The 19,738-nt window shown below is 42.1% G+C and overlaps 1 protein-coding gene across 2 annotated transcripts in view; it reads left to right on the top strand.

Annotated features, from left to right (window-relative positions):
• The window catches only part of adam11 (ADAM metallopeptidase domain 11), a 70,275-nt gene that overhangs the window by 25,730 nt on the left and 24,807 nt on the right, over positions 1 to 19,738 (top strand). For both annotated transcript variants that reach the window (XM_056771224.1, XM_056771225.1), the window contains 9 exons: positions 191 to 251; positions 631 to 728; positions 7,370 to 7,444; positions 7,530 to 7,601; positions 7,706 to 7,872; positions 11,235 to 11,319; positions 11,906 to 11,996; positions 13,731 to 13,782; positions 13,980 to 14,079. In XM_056771224.1, the coding sequence (XP_056627202.1) occupies positions 191 to 251; positions 631 to 728; positions 7,370 to 7,444; positions 7,530 to 7,601; positions 7,706 to 7,872; positions 11,235 to 11,319; positions 11,906 to 11,996; positions 13,731 to 13,782; positions 13,980 to 14,079 (801 nt within the window). The remainder of the gene's footprint in view (positions 1 to 190; positions 252 to 630; positions 729 to 7,369; positions 7,445 to 7,529; positions 7,602 to 7,705; positions 7,873 to 11,234; positions 11,320 to 11,905; positions 11,997 to 13,730; positions 13,783 to 13,979; positions 14,080 to 19,738) is intronic.

Raw genomic sequence — 19,738 nt, 5'->3', positions numbered from 1 at the left:
GAAGCTAGCACTGTATTGTGAATGATAAAGCATAGCCTCTCGTACCTTATTGCTTTCATGTTCCATGTTGTATTTAATATTCACAAAGGTTATGAGTGACTGCTTGTTATTAGAATAATAGACAGAATACTGCAGAGCACCAGCTACATATATCAGCATAACAAAACCTCCTTTATTCTGTCACACTCAGGCTGACAACACTCATGTTGTGTACAGAATGTCAGATGTCCGACTCCCTCCTCAGTTCTCAGGTATGACACACAAAATGATTACACACAAGTTATCATTAAGTTTGACTGTGTAAAGCAGCTGGACACTCCAATATTTAAAAACTGTACAGTGCAATATTAGATTTGTCTGCTAAGAAACATAAGGTTTATGATTAAGGTAAATACATATGACTTTCCATAAAATGTAATAAGAGGACAAAGAATAAAGTATAAACATAAAACCAATAGCACCCAAACTGCATATGACATCAGATATTGTATCGCTTAAATATTTGTACAGAGGCACATGTTTTTGTTATTTTGGCTGATTTTCATGTATTCATGTTACACTTATATAATTTATAATGGCTTAAAGTGCACACTCCTCATGAGGTGGTAAATATATCATCATCTTTTTCAGGAAACACCATGATTTACAGTGACTCTTCATTTAATGATGACTCTCCCATTTCTATCGAGACAAAGTTCACAGATGGGCTGAGACGGGCAAAAAGACAGGTGACGTTTTCTTAGATAATTAAAAGAATATTTACATTACATTTAGCAGACACTTTTATCCAAAGAGACTTACATTGCTTTATCCTATACATTTTACATAGGTATTTGCAATCCCCTGGAATCGAACCCACACCCTTGCGTTGTTAACACAATGCTCTTACCACTGAGCTCGGGGAAAGCTGTATATATTTCTTATATATATTTCTTATATTTCTTAATAAAACTAACTAACCTGAGAAGGAATGAAAAATTATACAACATAATATACAGTTGAAAGAAAAAGTATGTGAACCCTTTGGGCTTACTTGGATTTCTTCATAAATTGGTCATAAAATGTGTTCTGATCTTCATCTAAGTCACAACAATAGAGAAACACAGTCTGCTTAAACTAATACCGCACAAACATTATACGTTTTCATGTTTTTATTGAACACAACATGTAAACATTCATAGTGCAGGGTGGAAGAAGTATGTGAACCTTTGGGTTTAATAACTGGTTGACCCTCCTTTGGCAGCAATAACCTCAACCAAACGTTTCCTATAGTTGCAGATCAGACCTGCACAACGGTCAGGAGAAATTTTGGACCATTCCTCTTTACAAAAGTGTTTCAGTTCAGCAATATTCTTGGGATGTCTGGTGTGAATCGCTCTCTTGAGGTCATGCCACAGCATCTCAATCGGGTTGAGGTCAGGACTCTGACTGGGCCACTCCAGAAGGCGTATTTTCTTCTGTTGAAGTCATTCTGTTGTTGATTTACTTCTATGCTTTGGGTCGTTGTCCTGTTGCATCGTCCATCCTCTGTTAAGCTTCAGTTGGCGGACAGATGATCTTAAGTTTTCCTGCAAAATGTCTTGATAAACTTTGGAATTCATTTTTCCATCGATGACAGTAATCCGTCCAGGGCCTGAGGCAGCAAAGCAGCCCCAAACCATGATGCCCCCTCCACCATATTTCACAGTTGGGATGAGGTTTTGATGTTGGTGTGCTGTGCCTTTTGTTCTCCACACATAGCGTTGTGTGTTCTTTCCAAACAACTCAATTTTGGTTTCATCTGTCCACAGAATGATTTGCCAGTAGTGCTGTGGAACATCCAGGTGCTCTTTTGCAAACTTCAAACGTGCTGCAATGTTTTTTTTGGACAGCAGTGGCTTCCTCCGTGGTGTCCTCCCATGAAGGCCATTCTTGTTTAATGTTTTTTCCTTATTGTAGATTTGTCAACAAAAATGTTATCTTGTGCCAGAGATTTCTGTAAGTGTTTAGATGACACTCTAGGATTCTTCTTCACCTCATTGAGCATTCTGCGCTGTGCTCTTGCAGTCATCTTTACAGGACGACCACGCCTAGGGAGTGTAGCAACAGTGCTGAACTTTCTCCATTTGTAGACAATCTGTCTTACCGTGGACACATGGACATCAAGGCTTTTAGATATACTTTTGTAGCCCTTTCCAGCTTTATGTAAGTCAACAATTCTTGATCGTAGGTCTTCTGAGAGCTCTTTTGTGCGAGGCATGGTTCACATCAGACAACGCTTCTTCAGAACAGCAAACTCAAAACTGGTGTGTGGTTTTTATTGGACAGGCCAGCTTTAATCAACACATCCAATCTCATCACATTGATTGGACCCCAGGTTGGCTGACTCCTGGCTCCAATTAGCTCTTGGAAAAGTCATTAGCCTAGGGTTTCACATACTTTTTCCACCCTGCACTATGAATGTTTACATGTTGTGTTCAATAAAAACATGAAAACGTATAATGTTTGTGCGGTATTAGTTTAAGTAGACTGTGTTTCTCTATTGTTGTAACTTAGATGAAGATCAGAACACATTTTATGACCAATTTATGAAGAAATCCAAGTAAGCCCAAAGGGTTCACATACTTTTTCTTTCAACTGTAACTTAATATCCTAACTACACTAAACTGAGCAGAATGAACAAATCTCAAATAAGTAGGGCAGGTCATCACTGCAGTCCTGACTGCTTGGAACAATGGATTTTAAAATAGACACTAAAACAATATCCCCTCTATCGGGTGACAAAAAAGGCATTTTAACTGATTCCATCAGCATGACAACAGAAGCAGATGCAGGTCTAGAAAAGTATTTGTCATGAGAACTGTGAGGGTTGGCAACACTAAAGCAGGCGTCCTTTCATAGCTGTTGCGGATTTAGGGTCTGACATATGAACACACTTTTATTTGACTTTTTATTTTGTTCTATAAAGATAATGGTGGTCATGCAATTGATTTGGCTGAACTTGAAGCTAGATTAATTAAAATAGATATTACATTTGAAAAACGTACCAAAGTAGAACTTCTATTCTAGATTTATTACACACAGAATGAAATATTTCCTTTTTTTATTCTAATGGCTATGACTTAAAGCAAAAAAAATATCCTTGGTTTCTCAAGATGAATCAAAAAATTATTTACATAACAGAAATGTTACAGATCTCCAAATCATGTTAAATTATGCACTACATACATGGGGCTCCTTTTGAACAAATTACTGCTTTAATGTGGCATGATGTAACAACCACTCAGGTTGGTTGGGATCCATGTGCGGTTTATTGGAGAACAGCAAGTATGGAGTCAAAAAGGCACAAAACAACTGGGGAAGAGAGGTAATTCAAACTTGTAGTCAAGAAACAGGCACAGATCAGGGCAGAGAGCTAACTATCAGAGAGTTACCAAGGCAAACAGCTGTACAGATGCAGGCAGCAAACAATCAGAGAAAATGAGGTCCAGGTAGGGTCGAAACACAGATAAGATCATCCTGAAACTGTTCAGCAATGCAGCAGGGCTAACAAGACTTCGCAAATTGTGAGTGAATATTGCATAGCTATATAGTCCGGAGAATTTGCTTCAGGTTTGACTGCAATCAGACTGCTGAGGTGGCTGATGGGAAATGTAGTCCTAATTCTCCGGGGAGAAAGACCCCTGGTGGCCTTGAGAGGATTCTACGGAGTTTGAGAGAGTGCATGGCGGCAATAAACCTGTGGCACTGCTGAGGCGTTTTTGAAGCCCAGGTTGATTTGATGGTCCCCTTCAGTTTGTCTTCAGCATATCATAACAGGCGCTTGAAACTTTACACTAGATTTCATGCAACTGGATTCTTAGCCTCCCCACTTTTCCTCCAAACTCTGGGACCTTGATTTGGAAATGCTAATTTTACTTTCTAAAAAGAGCACTTTAAACCACTGAACTCCATCGCAGTTATTTTTCTTTTTAGCCAAGGTAAGATGCTTCTGATGTTTTTTTCTGGTTCAGGAGTGGCTTGGTTCTAGGAATATGACAGCTGTAGCCCATTTCCTTAAGTCTTCCAAATCTTTTGAGAAACTGGCTTTTTTATCAGAGAAACTGGATTTTTAATCAGAATTATCTGTGTGTAATGAATCTAGAATATAAGAAAGTTATCTTTTGGAGTTAAATCACAAAAGAAAAAGAACTTGAGAATTGTTTACTGAAATCTGGAGCTCTTCCCAGGATATTTGGGTGTATAAAGAAACCGGCATGCATCATTCATTCAGATTTGTTCTTAGTAGCCGATCTGTAGTTCTCTAGCTCTCTTGTCTGAAGCTTCATATTCTTGTTGCTGGTTTGACACCGTTATTCAACAAACTACTCACCTCTTTGACTGCTGATTCTCCCCTGGGTTTTTCGGCCAGCTAAGGGTCTGCTAAAAGAGCTTGTCCGCAAACTGCATTCTCATCTCTCTACATTTTTTAAGAACCAGAAAACTCTTTTAGGAACCCCCTAATCCAGGTGTCTTCAACGTTTTTCACGGCAAGGACCCCTTAGATGAGAGATGCATGGAGCAGGGACCCCCTCATACCAAATGTGTAAAAGAGGTATTTAAATAGAAACACACTGCTATTTTATAATTCTGAGCTCCGTTGTCTTTCTCGTGGATCAGCATTGTCACGGCTGTTAAAGGAAAACACATTTTTTTTCTGCAGAGCATCAAATCAGACTAATGAGAGCAACATGATGCAACGAGTCCGCGTTATTTTCTGGGCAACTTGTGTGATGTGCACCATCAGTACTACACGGTGCGCGTTTTACTTGATTTTTAACAAGTAGTTCTTTTTAGAGTTTACAATGCAGAAGTGGAATGGTGTCATTTGGCTGTCAAATTAGTGCTTTAAAAAATTTGAAAGGAAGTACAGAAACATATGAGAGTGCACTTTATTTGCACGCAACGCCTATCATACATACTTTTTTAGGAAAGGAAACAGAGAATCAGCATTGCTTTCCTGGGCAGCTAATGCGATTAGACTACAGCGGAAACCTATGCCCGCCCTAAACACTCAAGGCTTGATACTTGGTATCACAACCTAGCCCAGTACCATTCTTCTCTGAAGTGAATGATGAGCTAACAAAATCGTGGTTGTTTCAGGGAAACTCATCCTAATGGTCTAGGAGAGGCAGCTGTGGCTCAACCTGGCAGATATGAAGGATGTGGCAAAGGTCTGCTTTTCTTTCCTGTTGCCTAGTGGTTAGGGAATGGTGCTAGCAATGGCAAGGTCATACATGGTCATAGTCATGGAGGTCACTGCGGATCTAGGGCATCCACATTTTGAAATATCTGGATGACTGGCTGATTCTGGCTCAGTCCACAAACTAATCTATGCTCACAGGGACGGGTGCTCTGGCACCTAGATAAGAGCTTCAGGTCAACTGGGAAAGGAGCAAACTCTCTCCTGTCCAGAGCATCCCTTCTCAGACGAGAACTGGATTTGGTCTCCATTATGAATCAACTTTCTCCCGAATGTGCTCAGTCAGTGTTATCATGTCTGTAACACTTCAAACCGAAGCCAGCAGTTCCACGAAAGCATTTTCAGTGCCAGAAACAAACTTTTTCCTTAAAAAATCCTTAAAATCTTGGCTCATGATGATTTCACCTTATTCAATGACCATATGTCATTTTTATTCATAAAAATTTCCAAAACATTTTAATCTTTTTCAAACTCATTTGTCCAATTAGCACAAATTTAGCATGTAAGCATCTTGAGACAGTGCTGACCTGAGGTAACATGCTGTGTTTCAGCATCAAGAGTTACGAACAAAAAATGATTTTGCTTATGACTTCTTAAAGGTTTGGCCGAAAATCATGCAGTTGGTCTCATTGGATTCGAGATGGCATACGGATATCTAGATGTCTGAGAGAACACAAAACATTTTAGACCGTTGCCTCCTTGTGGTCAAAATATATAACGAAATGTATAAACATGTAGGCTCTGTCTCTCTTTAAATGATGAGCAGAATCTAATCTGCTGTCGCCTGCTGTTAAATGCATAGACAGGTAACCTTAAGGACTATTTTAACACATAAACACAAAACAGACTGGCCCTGGTAATGAGGAATGTCATATAGCTCTGAAATAAAAATAAAACTGCACATTTTGATTACTGTAAGTTAAGTTTATTTATTATCAAAGTATTTGTCAGTATTTAGGCAGATGTAAGGTGTCCCATTAAATGTTCTGCTTGCACTGCCAAAATGTTCAGTCAGGGCAGAGTAAAAATGTTAGCCTAGAGCCCTGATATATATAAATATATTTATATCAGTGATGGAAAGAGTTCTAAGAAAATGTAATTTATTAAAAGTATTAAATCATTTTAAGTTTGTATTTACAAACACATTAACATACATACATCTAAGAAAAAAATTCAAATTTATAAAAGTTTATGTATAATTTAAATTACTGGTTAATATGAATAAATACATTGAAAATGTCCTAAATATGTACTGTACACATGTATGTGCAGGGCTTTACAGTTCAACCTATATGTTGCACATGCTATGAAAAAATCGGTCTGTGCTAGGAATAAATTAGCCAGTACAGTATGCATGCAAAACAGTTTTTCAGGTGCAATAGAAAAGCTGCGTGTTTGTGTGTGTCTAAGTGGATGAACAACACAGTTTAACGTGCTACACGTGTGATGGTTGTGAGTTTGTCTGCATCTGCACTGAATTAAGATATTAACACATGCATTTCATCTCCAGAGTTGCTCTTTGAGTTTTATTTCACGAGCGTTTAAATAAAGCTAGCGTCAAAAACACATTAAACTTGAGCGTATTTCCGACGACCCGTCAAAAGAAAAGTACCGTTGTGTTTGCTATAGAAAATCGTAGGGCCTTTATAGTAAACACTGTAATATCTAGGAATTTCACTACAGTTTACTATAGCAAAAACTACAGTATACTACAGTATTTAATGTGAAGAAATATACCACTTTTGTATAGTAAAAAATAAAAAACACAGATCTTACAAAAATGTAAACAATTATATTATATATTTATCCATCTGTATGTAGCAGTTGTTTGAAAAGTGCCTATCAGACTCCAGCTTGCCGTGTACCTCTGTTGGCACCTCTGTCTATTTTTTACTTTTTACTTTAGGTCAAAAATAAATGTACAGAAGTTGAATATTATTCTACTCAAAGTACATGTAAAAGTACCACACATTATTATAATCAGGAAAGTTGAAAAATGCATTTAAGAACTGTATAAGTATTTGTAATTAGTTACGTTCCAACTCTGATTTACAGTATATATATATTTTTTGTAACAGTGTTTTAGTAGATCTGTCTCTTTTGAGAAAGAGCAATGAAGAATAAATGTGTCTTTGTCTACCCTTATAGGTTCGGCGGGGTCTGCACACAGATCAAAGTGAAACAAAGTATGTAGAATTACTAGTGGTCAATGATTACGAACTGGTAAGATAAAAAAAAGTCAATCCTATTATAGTTTATTCAATGCGGTTTGAATGACTTTTCTTGTTTATGTTGTTTCTCTTTCAAGTTTGTTCAGATGAGAAGATCTGCTCCTCAGACAAGGAACTTTGCCAAAGCTGTAGTAAACATGGCTGACGCTGTGCGTCCTGTGATGTTAAAATTTTGATAGATTACGACAGACTCATGATTTAATGCTTAAGCATATGTATAATAATAATCTTTTATTGTCCATGTCGTTTTCAGATCTATAAGGAACAGCTTAACACCCGAATAGTGCTCGTCGCTATGGAGACATGGTCAACTCAGAATATGGTTTCTGTTGGTGATGACCCTCTGGTAACTCTACGTGATTTCATGAAATACAGGAAGGAGAATATCAAAGAGAAAATTGATGTGGCTCACCTACTCTCGTACGTTATATTTCTACTTACATGCAAATAAATGACAGACACTTTAGGCTCAATCAATGTATTTAAAGCAGTAGTGGATGAGGTGACATGCCATACCCTTAACTCAGTACTTGGTTCAAAGAACTTTACAGCCTCAAGTCTTTTTGGGTGTGATGTGACAAGCTTTACAATACTGTATTTGGAAATGGTTCTCCTCAGATCCTCTCAAATTGTGCCATGTTTGATATGGACCATGAGTAGACATTTTCAGGGGTTTAACTGGGTTCAAGCCCAAACACTGGCTAGGCCATTCAAGGACATTGACAGAGTTGTTTATAAACCACTCTTCCATTGTTTAAGCTGTGTGCTTAGGATCAGTATTATTGTATATGTATTGTTAGAGTACAATGATCCTAATTTGCGCTGTTGCGCTTTCCTTTTTCCCTGATTAGTTTCCCAGTTACTGCTGCTGAAAAACACAGCCACAGCATGATGCTGTTACAACCAGATATTACTGTTGGATGGTATTGTGCAGAGCTCCGAATTTCCTCCAGAAACCAGTGCTTTAACTGAGATAAATAAGACCAGAGAATCTTGTTTTCAAAGCGTATATTATAGTCGTGTGTAGGACCTATGCCGTTGGCAACGTGGCGGTTTTCCTTGATAATTGTGCTCCGTTGTCCGCATCGATAGGCAGTGTCCACACCCGTGTTGCTTGTGTAACCAAAACACAAGCCGAAGAAGCTCATTTGAGATGCATTAGCAGTATTAGCGGCAAGTAAAAAGTCACTTTCTTAGAGAGAATGGAGGTAAGGCGGCTTGACTACTTATAGGGCTGATAGGATAATTGCTGTAATTGCTAGTCGAAAACCAGCCAGGTTAAATATCTGCACGTGCTTCTCCCGAATCGAACCTTGTTAATAAAACATAATTTCACGAGTTGGCCTCGCAGATAATAAAGTGGGACGGATAGTATGCGTATTTGGCGAGCTGTCCCAGGGCGAGGTCTTCGAGCTCTGTGATTCTCCCCACTCCTTTACTCGGAACACCCACCCCTTACCCGGGGAGATGGCCCTGGGGCCGTTGTGTGACCAAAAGATGCAATTTGTGCGGGACAGCAGCCGGGGCAACGTATCCCCCAAAGAGGCTGGCTTGAAATGGCCGCCGTTGGAGGTTCCATGGGGCGAGCGTGTCTAATTCGGTGAGGAAGGAAGATGAGGCTTCTATTGGAGCAGGCACTATTGCGGTAGTGCAGAGTAGAGATAGGTTTCCTGGGGAGCGGTAAAGGTTAAGGCTCCTGGGGGAGTGAATGAAGTTGAGACTGCAGTGGCCTTGGAAAAGAGAACTGGGCTTCTGCTGCAGTGGGGAAGGGATAGGAAGGCTCCTGCGGAAGCGGCACTGGCGTTTTTAATCTGAGTAATTGCTTGGTCGATGTCGTGGTAATTCAGAGAAAACTTATTTGAGGGGAATGAGGCGATTAATGCTGGGGAAGGGAGAGGAGTGAGGTGAGGAGAGGTCGATAAGGTAGCAATTTTCGAATTGCTACGCCGATGGAGCTTACGCAAAAGTAGCTAAAAAGCGGGGTGGAAAAGGACCGATAGAGTCGGCAAGTAAATGTTATTTTTTTTGCTGACTTGTTCACTGGACATGGTTTATTAGAGTGGCCGAAACATCGCCACTATGATCTGGTGGTCGGAGGGTGGGGGTGACAGCGAGTGATAGAAGGGAGAAAGGTCTATTTCCGCACTTGCAAGGATCGGGTTCTGGATGGTGCTGACAACGAGGTGAGGTTTCAAAGCCAGGCCTTTGGGTGGAACTGGCATTGGAGATGCGATAGCCAGCGTGAAGGTGGGGCGGGCCTGAGGGAGAGAGAGTAGGAAGAAAAGTAGCCACCTGAACCGTGAAAGGAGGCTGCCTCAAGCGTTGTTCGGCTCCTGAGGCGAGACCAGATGGAAAATTGGGAGGGAAAGTGGCCAGGGCCTGTGCCGCTAGCGGAGGCTCCTGGGGCAAGTGTAGAAGAAAGGTGGAGAGGAAAGGAATCTGTGGCCTGAGCTGCTAGTGGGCTAAGATAAGCCAGTCATAGATATAGTTGAGAATACGCAAGCCCTACTCCCCGAGAGGTGCGAGGACAGCCTCCACGACCTAAGTGAAGACACAGGGAGATGGGGCCAGGCCAAAAGGCAGGACCTTGCACTGGTACTGCCTTGTACTCCCCTCGAAACGCAACCGGAGGAACGGCCTGTGACGAGGGAGAATTGAGACATGGAAGTACGCATCCTTCAGGTCGATGGCCACGAAACAATCCTTATTGGTTCATGGCCATTGAAAGGCAGGACCTTGTACTGGTACTGCCTTGTACTTCCCTGGAACGCAAACTGGAGGAACGGCCTGTGACGAGGGAGAATTGAGACATAGAAGTACGCATCCTTCAGGTCAATGGCCACGAACCCATCCTTATGTCGGACAGACGTCAGGATGCGCTTCTGCAGGAACATTCTTAACCTCATCCTGTGGAGGGCCTTGTTCAGAGTATGGAGATCCAGTAAGGGGTGACAGATGACTGGTGACCTCGGCCCGAAGTATGGGTGCTTCCTCGGCTCGAACAGAGATAAACAGAATGCCCGGAAACCGGGGCGGGCGCCGTGACAATGGAACTAGGAGAGCGATCTGCGTTATCGTCTCTGTAGGGGAAAGGTTCTGTGGCTGGTAGAAATATGTACATCAGGCACGAGTCCGGGTTCTGCTGCGAACAGTTTGAGGGTACATAAGCTTAATGTATGAATAAATATACTCTGTATGGTTTGTAAGGATGGGCACTATTTGGCTATTTAAAAATCTTGAATCTGAAAGTGCAAAGAAAAATTGAGAAAATTGCCTTTAACATTGTCCATAAGAGGCGCTGTTGCAGGCTGTTTCTAAGAAGAAACAGGTTTGTTTTAAAGTTCTCTATTGGCTTACCGCCATAATGACGTTGTGGAGCATGAACCCAAAAGCGGAAATTCTAAGCTTTATACAGATACCAAACTTGAGTGGTTACAGAGCGGGCAGCAGCGAGCAAAGTTTTTAGCCTTGTTTAAGGCCATTATTATTTGAGATTTTGCTGTATCTATCACAGAAGTTTTTATATATTTGCGGCAGGAAAATTGCAAAATATTTTCATTGAACATGATCTTCACTTAATATTCTAATGATTTTTGGCATAAAGGAAATACAATGTATTGTTGGCTAATGCTACAAACATACCCATTCTACCTATGACTGATTTTGTCCAGGGTCACATATGGAGTTGCAATACTGATGAAACTTCAGTGCAACATTTTTGATAATCAGCTAAGAAAATAAATGGAATTAAAATAAAACTGTTTTGGTATTTTTACCCACAGGGGGCATACATTTCAAAGCAGTCACAGTGGAACTGCCTACATTGAAGGGATTTGCTCACTGACACGAGGAGGAGGAATCAATGAGGTAAGAATTTCAGCTCTTTTTGAGATTTTGTTTAAAAAGTCTTGTATTTTTTACATTATTAAAATTAATACGTTGTGAGACTTTGCTACGCTAGGTGGGGGCTTGCAGCTTAAAGTTGAAAGTCCACCACAAAAGTAAAATAGAGAAAGTGTAAAAGGGGGAAAATCAAAACAAAACTGATGAATCTACTTACAATGAATACTAATTTAAATTTGTCATTCATGCTGTCAATTCGGTATAATGGGCATTTCATAATGCACACGATATGATAATGTGATGCGAATGGGCGACGCACTAACCTTTCATATTAAGGGGATGCACTTGATTGCCAACAGCTATTTCACTCCTGTAAGATAGGTGGCGCTGATGGACAAGTTAAGTAGTTGCTAATGGATAAGTTTGCTGTTGTTTCAGTAATAAAAGACCTTTGCTGCTTCCCAATTTGCATACTATCCATCCTAAATAGTAGAATTAGTATGTCCCAAATCCAAGTATGTTGAAAAGAGAATGCCAAAGATTTTCAAATGGTCTACTACTTCTGGAATGCTGCTTAATGACTACTAACTAATCTGTCTGTTTGTGTCAGTATGGAAATGTTGGGTCGATGGCCATCACGTTGTGCCAGAGTTTAGGACAGAACCTGGGAATGATGTGGAATAAGGAGCATGCCATGGCAGGTTAACATCTTTTCACTCTGTAAACTTACTGATATGCTATTATTCATCTATAGTAAATGTAACCTTTGTGCACGAATTAAAAAAGTTACACAGAGGCTTCTGGCTTAGATTTTTTTTGCCAACATTAGTTCTAAACACAAATTACTAAACTTATTCATTTTTATATTTTTAACCCTTTAAATGCCAGTTTTTGATGTATGATGTATGAAGGTATGAATGTGTTTAAATCTTTAAGCTCAATAACCAAGTACAGTTATACACAGAGTGGGATTTGTGACTTGCAGTGTATTAAAATGTCTTTCTTTAAAAATGTAGACAGAACTTCCCTTTCTGTCGGTCTCTCGACGTTGTGTCAACAGAATGCGGGTTAACTTGAGAACCTATCATCTCTGATTGTACTTTTAAAAGGCCAATTAACTTGGCGAATGGGATGGCATACCAGTCTCCGCCCCGTACTTACGGGTATAAAGGGAAGATTGCGTGCCCATTCATTCACCTTTTGTTCTTCAGAACCGGCGAAGCTAAATGCTGAGCGAATTATCTCGATTTATCTTGATTACTACTGGATTTCTATGACGCAAAGCAGCTGATTCGTCCTGGTGTGTGCGACTTCCCCTCTGGGGTTTGGGTAGTGAGCCGAAGGTGTCTATTAGAGCAAATTTCTAAAAGAGCTGAAATTTCCTACAGCGTGCACTTGTCGCCAGGCCTGTCTGGCGGTGCGGTACCTGCATCACATGTCTGGGAAGCCAGCATGCTGAAGTAGCATTCACGGATACGGCATGTCCGCACTGCGAGCACATGTCTATCAAGGTATTGCGGTCACGGTTGGCTGTGTTCTTTTTGGACACCGCCACAACATTGTCTGCTTCTAGTTCCGCATCGGCTCCCAAGCCGTCTGCATGGACGGGCAGCGATAGATAGATAGATAGACAGACAGACAGACAGACAGACAGACAGATAGATAGATAGACAGACATATAGAAAGGTGAATGAATGAGCACGCTAGCTTTTATATCCGTATGTATGGGGCGGAGACTGGCATGCCATTCCATTCGCCAAGTTCATTGGCCTTTTAAAAGAACAATCAGAGATGATAGGTTCTCAAGTCAAACCCTATTCTGTCAACACAACATATTGTTCCCTCCATCAGGGAACTGAGGTTACATCCGTAACCATGACGTTTTTCAGTGTGTACAAGTAAACCACAGTCTGACATCCATACCAACAAACACAAAAATAGCTGCATATTTTCAGTTGGTCTGCAGTGCTCTAAAATACATTACACAAAAAAAATGTTTTATCTTTGTCAAAATAAAGAAAGTCTTCAATTAAGAATCTATGTTTCTATGCTTCAATTGTTTAAATGCTTAAAAGAGATTGAATATTTTAGTTATAACAGGTTTTAGTGAGGACAAGTTTGTCATTCAGTGCCTCAGTGTAACTTTTTATTGTAAATAACTTAAAACAGATTTTAAAAAGCATATGAGGATAAAATATTATTCTATAAATTGTAATAAAATACACAACTTTTAAATGCTATATGCTTTAACAGTCAAAATTATAAATAAAACAAAAATGAGAAAGACAAAGATTTCCGTAAGGGCGCACATAGGTTAAATACTAAATTGTACCTATAGTATTCTACTTATTTTCTTCAAAATTAGCAGTAATGATCAATTACAGCATATTTCAGTATAGAGTAAGATGTTTATATTTAATGTTTGTGTGTGACAGGTGCCTGCAAGTGTTCAGATCCATGGCTGGGTTGCATCATGGAAGATACAGGGTGAGTCAAGTGCAAGATTGTGAGTTCTGTTTTCAAAAACACATTTGATGTTTCTACAATACTACTGTGAGTTGCTTTCAAACCAGGCATCAGCTGAATGTATTCTGAAATCTACTGTACATAATGTGTCTCTCTCTCTCTCTTGTTTTTGCATGTAGGTTACTGAACTTTGTTAACTGTATTGTGTGTTCTGACAGATACTATCTACCCAGAAAGTTTTCGCGATGCAGTGTAGAAGAATACATTAAATTCCTCAAGCAGGGAGCAGGGAGCTGCCTCTTCAATAAACCCAACAAGGTTTGTCTAGAGTGGTCTGTAATCTTTTAAAGAGTTTTTAAGGAACCTGTTTTTTGCTCATTAAAGGGTCATAAATCATTTTTGAACTCATTTTGGACTCAGGACTATGGATGTCCCGACAATGGCGCTCCAGTGGTTTGGGTCTTACCTTTCAAGTAGGTCATTCAGGGTATCCTGGAGGGGTGAGGTCTCTGAGCCTCAACATCTCACAGCTGGTGTACCCCAGGGCTCGGTCCTTGGACCACTGCTCTTTACTATATAAATGGCATCCCTAGGATTGGTCATTCAGAAACATGGCTCTCCTATCACTGCTATGCGGATGACACAACTCCACTTTTCATTTCAGCCAGACAAGCCAACATTATATCCTTGCATCTATGCATGTCCCTCGAACTGATTTTGCCAAGTGATTGATGTCCTCTGGACAACATATGATGTTGACCTAAGGACAACATTTTTATAAATTAAACTTAAACCCACATCAAACCCCAACCCTAACCATAACTCACACCTAAAATAAGAGGGAAATGATATGTGAAAAACGATGGTATAGAACAGGGGTGGCGTCAATTGTCAATTTAATTATTTTTTAAAATATTTTTGTACTGAACGTCTTGCACTACAAGTGGCTAGCCTCATCTAGCTCGTACTGTAATTGTCAATCATCATGGCAGAGTCAGGGAAGCGTACAGCTAAACGCAAATATGTAAGATGAGCACAGAACATTTCAATCTGAATGGGAGGATTTATCTTTTTTTGTTGAAAGAAACGGAAAACCCTTCTGCTTGATATGCTAGACTTCACTGTCGCCATTTTAAGGTTTTAAATCTGGAGTGCTATTTCACAATACTCCATCCTACCGAGGGCCGGGAATTTCCCAAAGGCAGTGAACTTCGAAAGCACAAGGTAAAACCTTGAAACGTCAGTCAGAGAAGCATACTTAAATCTTTCGGAAATGTATCAAACATTCAGAGACAGTCACATTAGCATCATATGAGCTGGCATGGAATATTTTATATGCTAAAAAGCTACATGTGCCTTAATGATGTTATTAAGTTTTTTTTTTCCCGAAAACGAACTTGAAATGTTTGATAGCGAACCTTCAATTGTCATTACACACTGTTTAACAAAGAATATCAGAAATTAATAACGCTGTTGAACAAATTTATATTCAGATCTTCTGAAGTGCATGTATGTCAGCATTGCTGTTGATGAATCCTGCGATGTTCAGGATAGGCCACAGATGGCAATATTTGTACGGTCTGTGTCAGAAGACTGCACGATTAAAGAAGAACTGCTTGACATTATGCCACTGAAAGACAGGACTTGTGGCATTGATCTGAAAGAGACACTGATGACAGCTGTTCAGAAAGCCAATCTGCCATTATCAAAAATAACCGCAATTGCCACGGATGGAGCGCCCTCTATGGTCGGATCTAAGAATGCTTGTGTGGGGTTGTGTAAAACTGATGACCGTTTTCCAGATTTTTGGAAGTTTCACTGTATTATTCATCAACAAAAAACTAAAAAACTAAACTAAGACCATGTAACAAAACCTGTGCTGGATATTGTCAATTTTACAGTTCCGAAATCTCATTGCTATACTTCATGAAGATCTTCCATCTGATGTGCTACTGCACTGTGACATGGCTTTCAAGAGGTAATGTTCTTTCACTTTTTTTGAGCTTTTGAATCCAGTGAAGCTGTTTCTTGCGGAAAAATAGAAGGACTATCCTGAGCTGCATGACCCCCAGTGGATATCGGATTTGGCATTTTTTGGTCGACATACTGCATTATCTGAATGGACAAAATGTGGATCTGCAAGGGAGTTTAAAAATGCTGCCTGACTTGGTCCAGAGAGTTTTCACATTCAACTAAAAACTCTAGCTGTTCAAGACACATCTACAAAAGAGGGAGCTCACACATTTTCCCTCTTTGTTCGAGGCAAGTGAACAAGCAGCAGAGGTTGTTAAAGCGAGTGCTGAACGGTATGCAACACAACACTGAAACTCTTTCAGAGGCTCCTGGTACATAGGGCGTCTTCGGCAGCAGTTTTTCCCTGGACATCACCCACTTTGGCACTCCCTGACCGAGGCCCCCCTCGGCATGGATGTCTTAGCGCACAGCTTGTCATGAATCTCTCTTTGAGACATGGCGGGAGAACCCAGGTGCAGGCAGACACAGACGGTATGATGTAAACACTGATTTATTAAACAATGACAAGACTATAAAACACAGGCAAAACCAAAACCCACGAGGGGGAAAAACTAACAGAATATATATATATTACAAAACAAGAACACGGACTAACTAAACTAACAAAACAAACACTTGGAACAAACGCTAAACTGACACTTACTAAGACACGTGGAAATAGGGAACAGGAACAATGACTTGGCACATCATACTGGAACGAACAGCAAACATCAAACAGGAACAGCAAGAAATGCACGAGCAACGAGACAAAGAAACATGAGGACTCTTTATAGGCAAGGTAATTAACAGAAACTAGGAAACAGGAGGGTAGGAATGATCACGCGACTCGGGGAGAGTATGGAAGACCGTCATTGTCAAAAACATCTCTCCCCACACAAAACCATCAGGCAATGCCATGGCTCCACTTGAGACAAGAATAAAACATGACATGATAGTGTAACCATGACATAAGCCCCCCCTTTAATGAACACCTCCAGGTGTTCACCAAGGGGTAACTAACAAGACAAGACTAACTTAGACAAGGACAAAAACCAGACAGACAAGGCAAACATGACAAGAGGCAAACACGACAAGATAATGCATGGGTTGGGGTGGGATAATAAAAATAACAAACAAGGGAGGGGGGGTGGGGGCAGACAAGAAAACATGGGTAGTCCAGAAGGGGGAGGGCTGGGTGGGGAAGTTCCAGCCCTTGGGGACGCGCCAGGGCGCGGAGCCCCAGGAGGCTTGACAGGAGTAGTCCTGGGGGGAACTGTCCTAGTCCCCTGCAGGACTGTAGGGCTGGACCACGGCTGGAATGCCGGGCTGGACCAGGGTTGGAAGATCGGCTGGGCAGCCGGACTTGACGGCGGCTGGGCAGCCGGACTTGACGGCGGCTGGGCAGCCGGACTTGACGGCGGCTGGGCAGCCGGACTTGACGGCGGCTGGGCAGCCGGACTTGACGGCGGCTGGGCAGCCGGACTTGACGGCGGCTGGGCAGCCGGACTTGACGGCGGCTGGGCAGCCGGACTTGACGGCGGCTGGGCAGCGCTCTCTGACGGCAGCTGGGCAGCGCTCTCTGACGGCGGCTGGGCAGCGCTCTCTGACGGCGGCTGGGCAGCGACCTCTGACGGCGGCTGGGCAGCGACCTCCAGCGGCTGCTGGGCCGGGCTCGGTGCCGGACGGACCGTCACCTTCCCACAGCGCCCCCCCAAAAAATATTTGGGGTTTGACACCACCGGACTCGGGACCACAGGACTCGGGGAACCCGGAACTGTTGCCGGTTGCTGAACTGGGCGACAGGACAGCAATTTCGGCCTGGGACGTCCTCCACGTGGCCTTCTCCTCCCACTACGGTCAGTCTGGCCCACGGCTGACTCAGCCGGGCCAGTGGGGAACCGAGGGAGTACCGGGAAGGAGGACTCCCGCGACGTCGTCCTCGAGTCTCTAGCCACCCACTCATCCTGGACTCCACCAGAAGGGCTGGCGACCGTGGAGCTCGAGCCAGAGGGTACTGACTCCCCAAGGGCAGCGGCGGCCAGGACGATACCCTCCGCAGCGCTCGACCGTGGGGTGAAAGTCCCATGTGGAACCTCACCCCCGGGATCGCTACGGTTGGCCACGTACCTGACCATGTCCGCAAACCCCAAGGGAGCCAGCAGCCTCTTCTCTGACGGTGTGAGGCGCCGGGTGAGGCAGCAGTTGAAGATCGTCTTCAACTCCTCCTCACCAAACTCGGTCACCTCCGCCACCGCCGAGAATGCCCTGGCGAACTCCTGGTCACCATAATTCCCCTGGCGGAATCCAAGCATCAAGTGGGCCTGGCGAGACCGCAAGGACAACGTCGTACCGTCCATGCTGCCTACTGGGTTCTGTGTTGGCTCGTGCATTCTGTCATGACTCTCCAGGTGAGACATGGCGTGAGAACCCAAGTGCAGGCAGAGACAAGGCGGATGAAGGTGTTAACAAAGATATTTATTAACAATAAATCAAACAAAAAACCCACGGTGGGGTAAAACAGGACAGTGATATATATATAACTTTAACGATAAACAAGGACACTGACTAACTTAACTAAGAAAACAAACACTTGATATAAACGCTAAACTGACACTTACTAAGACACGTGGAAATAGGGAACAGGAACAATGACTTGGCACATCATACTGGATCGAACAGCAAACATCAAACAGGAACAGCAAGAAATGCACGAGCAACGAGACAAAGAAACATGAGGACTCTTTATAGGCAAGGTAATTAACAGAAACTAGGAAACAGGAGGGTAGGAATGATCACGCGACTCGGGGAGAGTATGGAAGACCGTCATTGTCAAAAACATCTCTCCCCACACAAAACCATCAGGCAATGCCATGGCTCCACTTGAGACAAGAATAAAACATGACATGATAGTGGAACCATGACACAGCTAGCAGCGGGACAAGTGGAAGTACTTTACTGACCCAACCAGACTTGGTTCTCAGAGATTACTGGATGATGTTCCTTGAGGGCCTGAGAAGGGCCCCGTAGAGCTCCTGGGAGAAGCCGCTCTACCTCATGTCACAATGAAGACGGCTCTACTAGTGGCGCTCTCCTGCATCAACAGGGTGGGAGATCTGCATGCAAACTCTATGTCCAATGAGTGCCTAGAGTTTGGGCCAGGCGACTCATTTGTGTTTCTGCAACCTCAACAGTGCTAAGTGCCCAAATTCCTGTCTGCTCCCTTCAGGGACCAGGTCTTGAACTTGCAGGCACTCCCCCCTGGAGAGTGATACCCATCCCTGAAGTGTTGTGTCCGGTACACACCCTGCTCCTCTACTTGAAGCACACGCAGAGCTTCAGAAGCTCTGAGCAGCTCTTTTGTTCACCCAAACTTCCATTTTGTTGCTTCAAAAGTGAAACAAATGGAAAGGATTTCCCTGACAGCTGCATTTGCATGTCTAAATCAATATTTTCTTCTCAACAGAGTTTTATCTACTATGAATTGGCTTGCATTGGATCATGTGTCTTTTGACTGGTTGCGTCATAACATTAGCATACGTTATGCAATGGCATTGTCTGTCCCGCTCCAATTGCGTCATATGCTGTAAAAATGGGAGTCGACTCTGAATCACACAAACGAGACATGGACTAGGACACCCGCATATCTACGTCAATATACATAGTCCCCGCCTACGTTTTGCAGAGACTGACGCAAAAACGTATTTCTCCTCCCCCAAAGACTGCCACTCGTTCGTGATGAGTGTGTAACATGTCTAGAACCTGTGTTCTACGGTGTGAAACGAAGTCCGTCTTATTTTTTAGATTAGATTAGATTAGATTCAACTTTATTGTCATTACACATATACAAGTACAGTGTAACGAAATGTAGTTTAGGTCTAACCAGAAGTGCAATTAGCAAGTGCAGGATATACAGTGTGAATAAATACAGAATACAATATTAGGAAAATACTATACAATGGCCATG

This window comes from Triplophysa dalaica, chromosome 17, assembly GCF_015846415.1.
Source record: "Triplophysa dalaica isolate WHDGS20190420 chromosome 17, ASM1584641v1, whole genome shotgun sequence".
In the NCBI taxonomy this organism is placed as follows: Eukaryota; Metazoa; Chordata; class Actinopteri; order Cypriniformes; family Nemacheilidae; genus Triplophysa; species Triplophysa dalaica.
The sequence above is the reverse complement of the archived record's forward strand: the minus strand, read 5'-3'. Positions and strand labels throughout refer to the sequence as shown.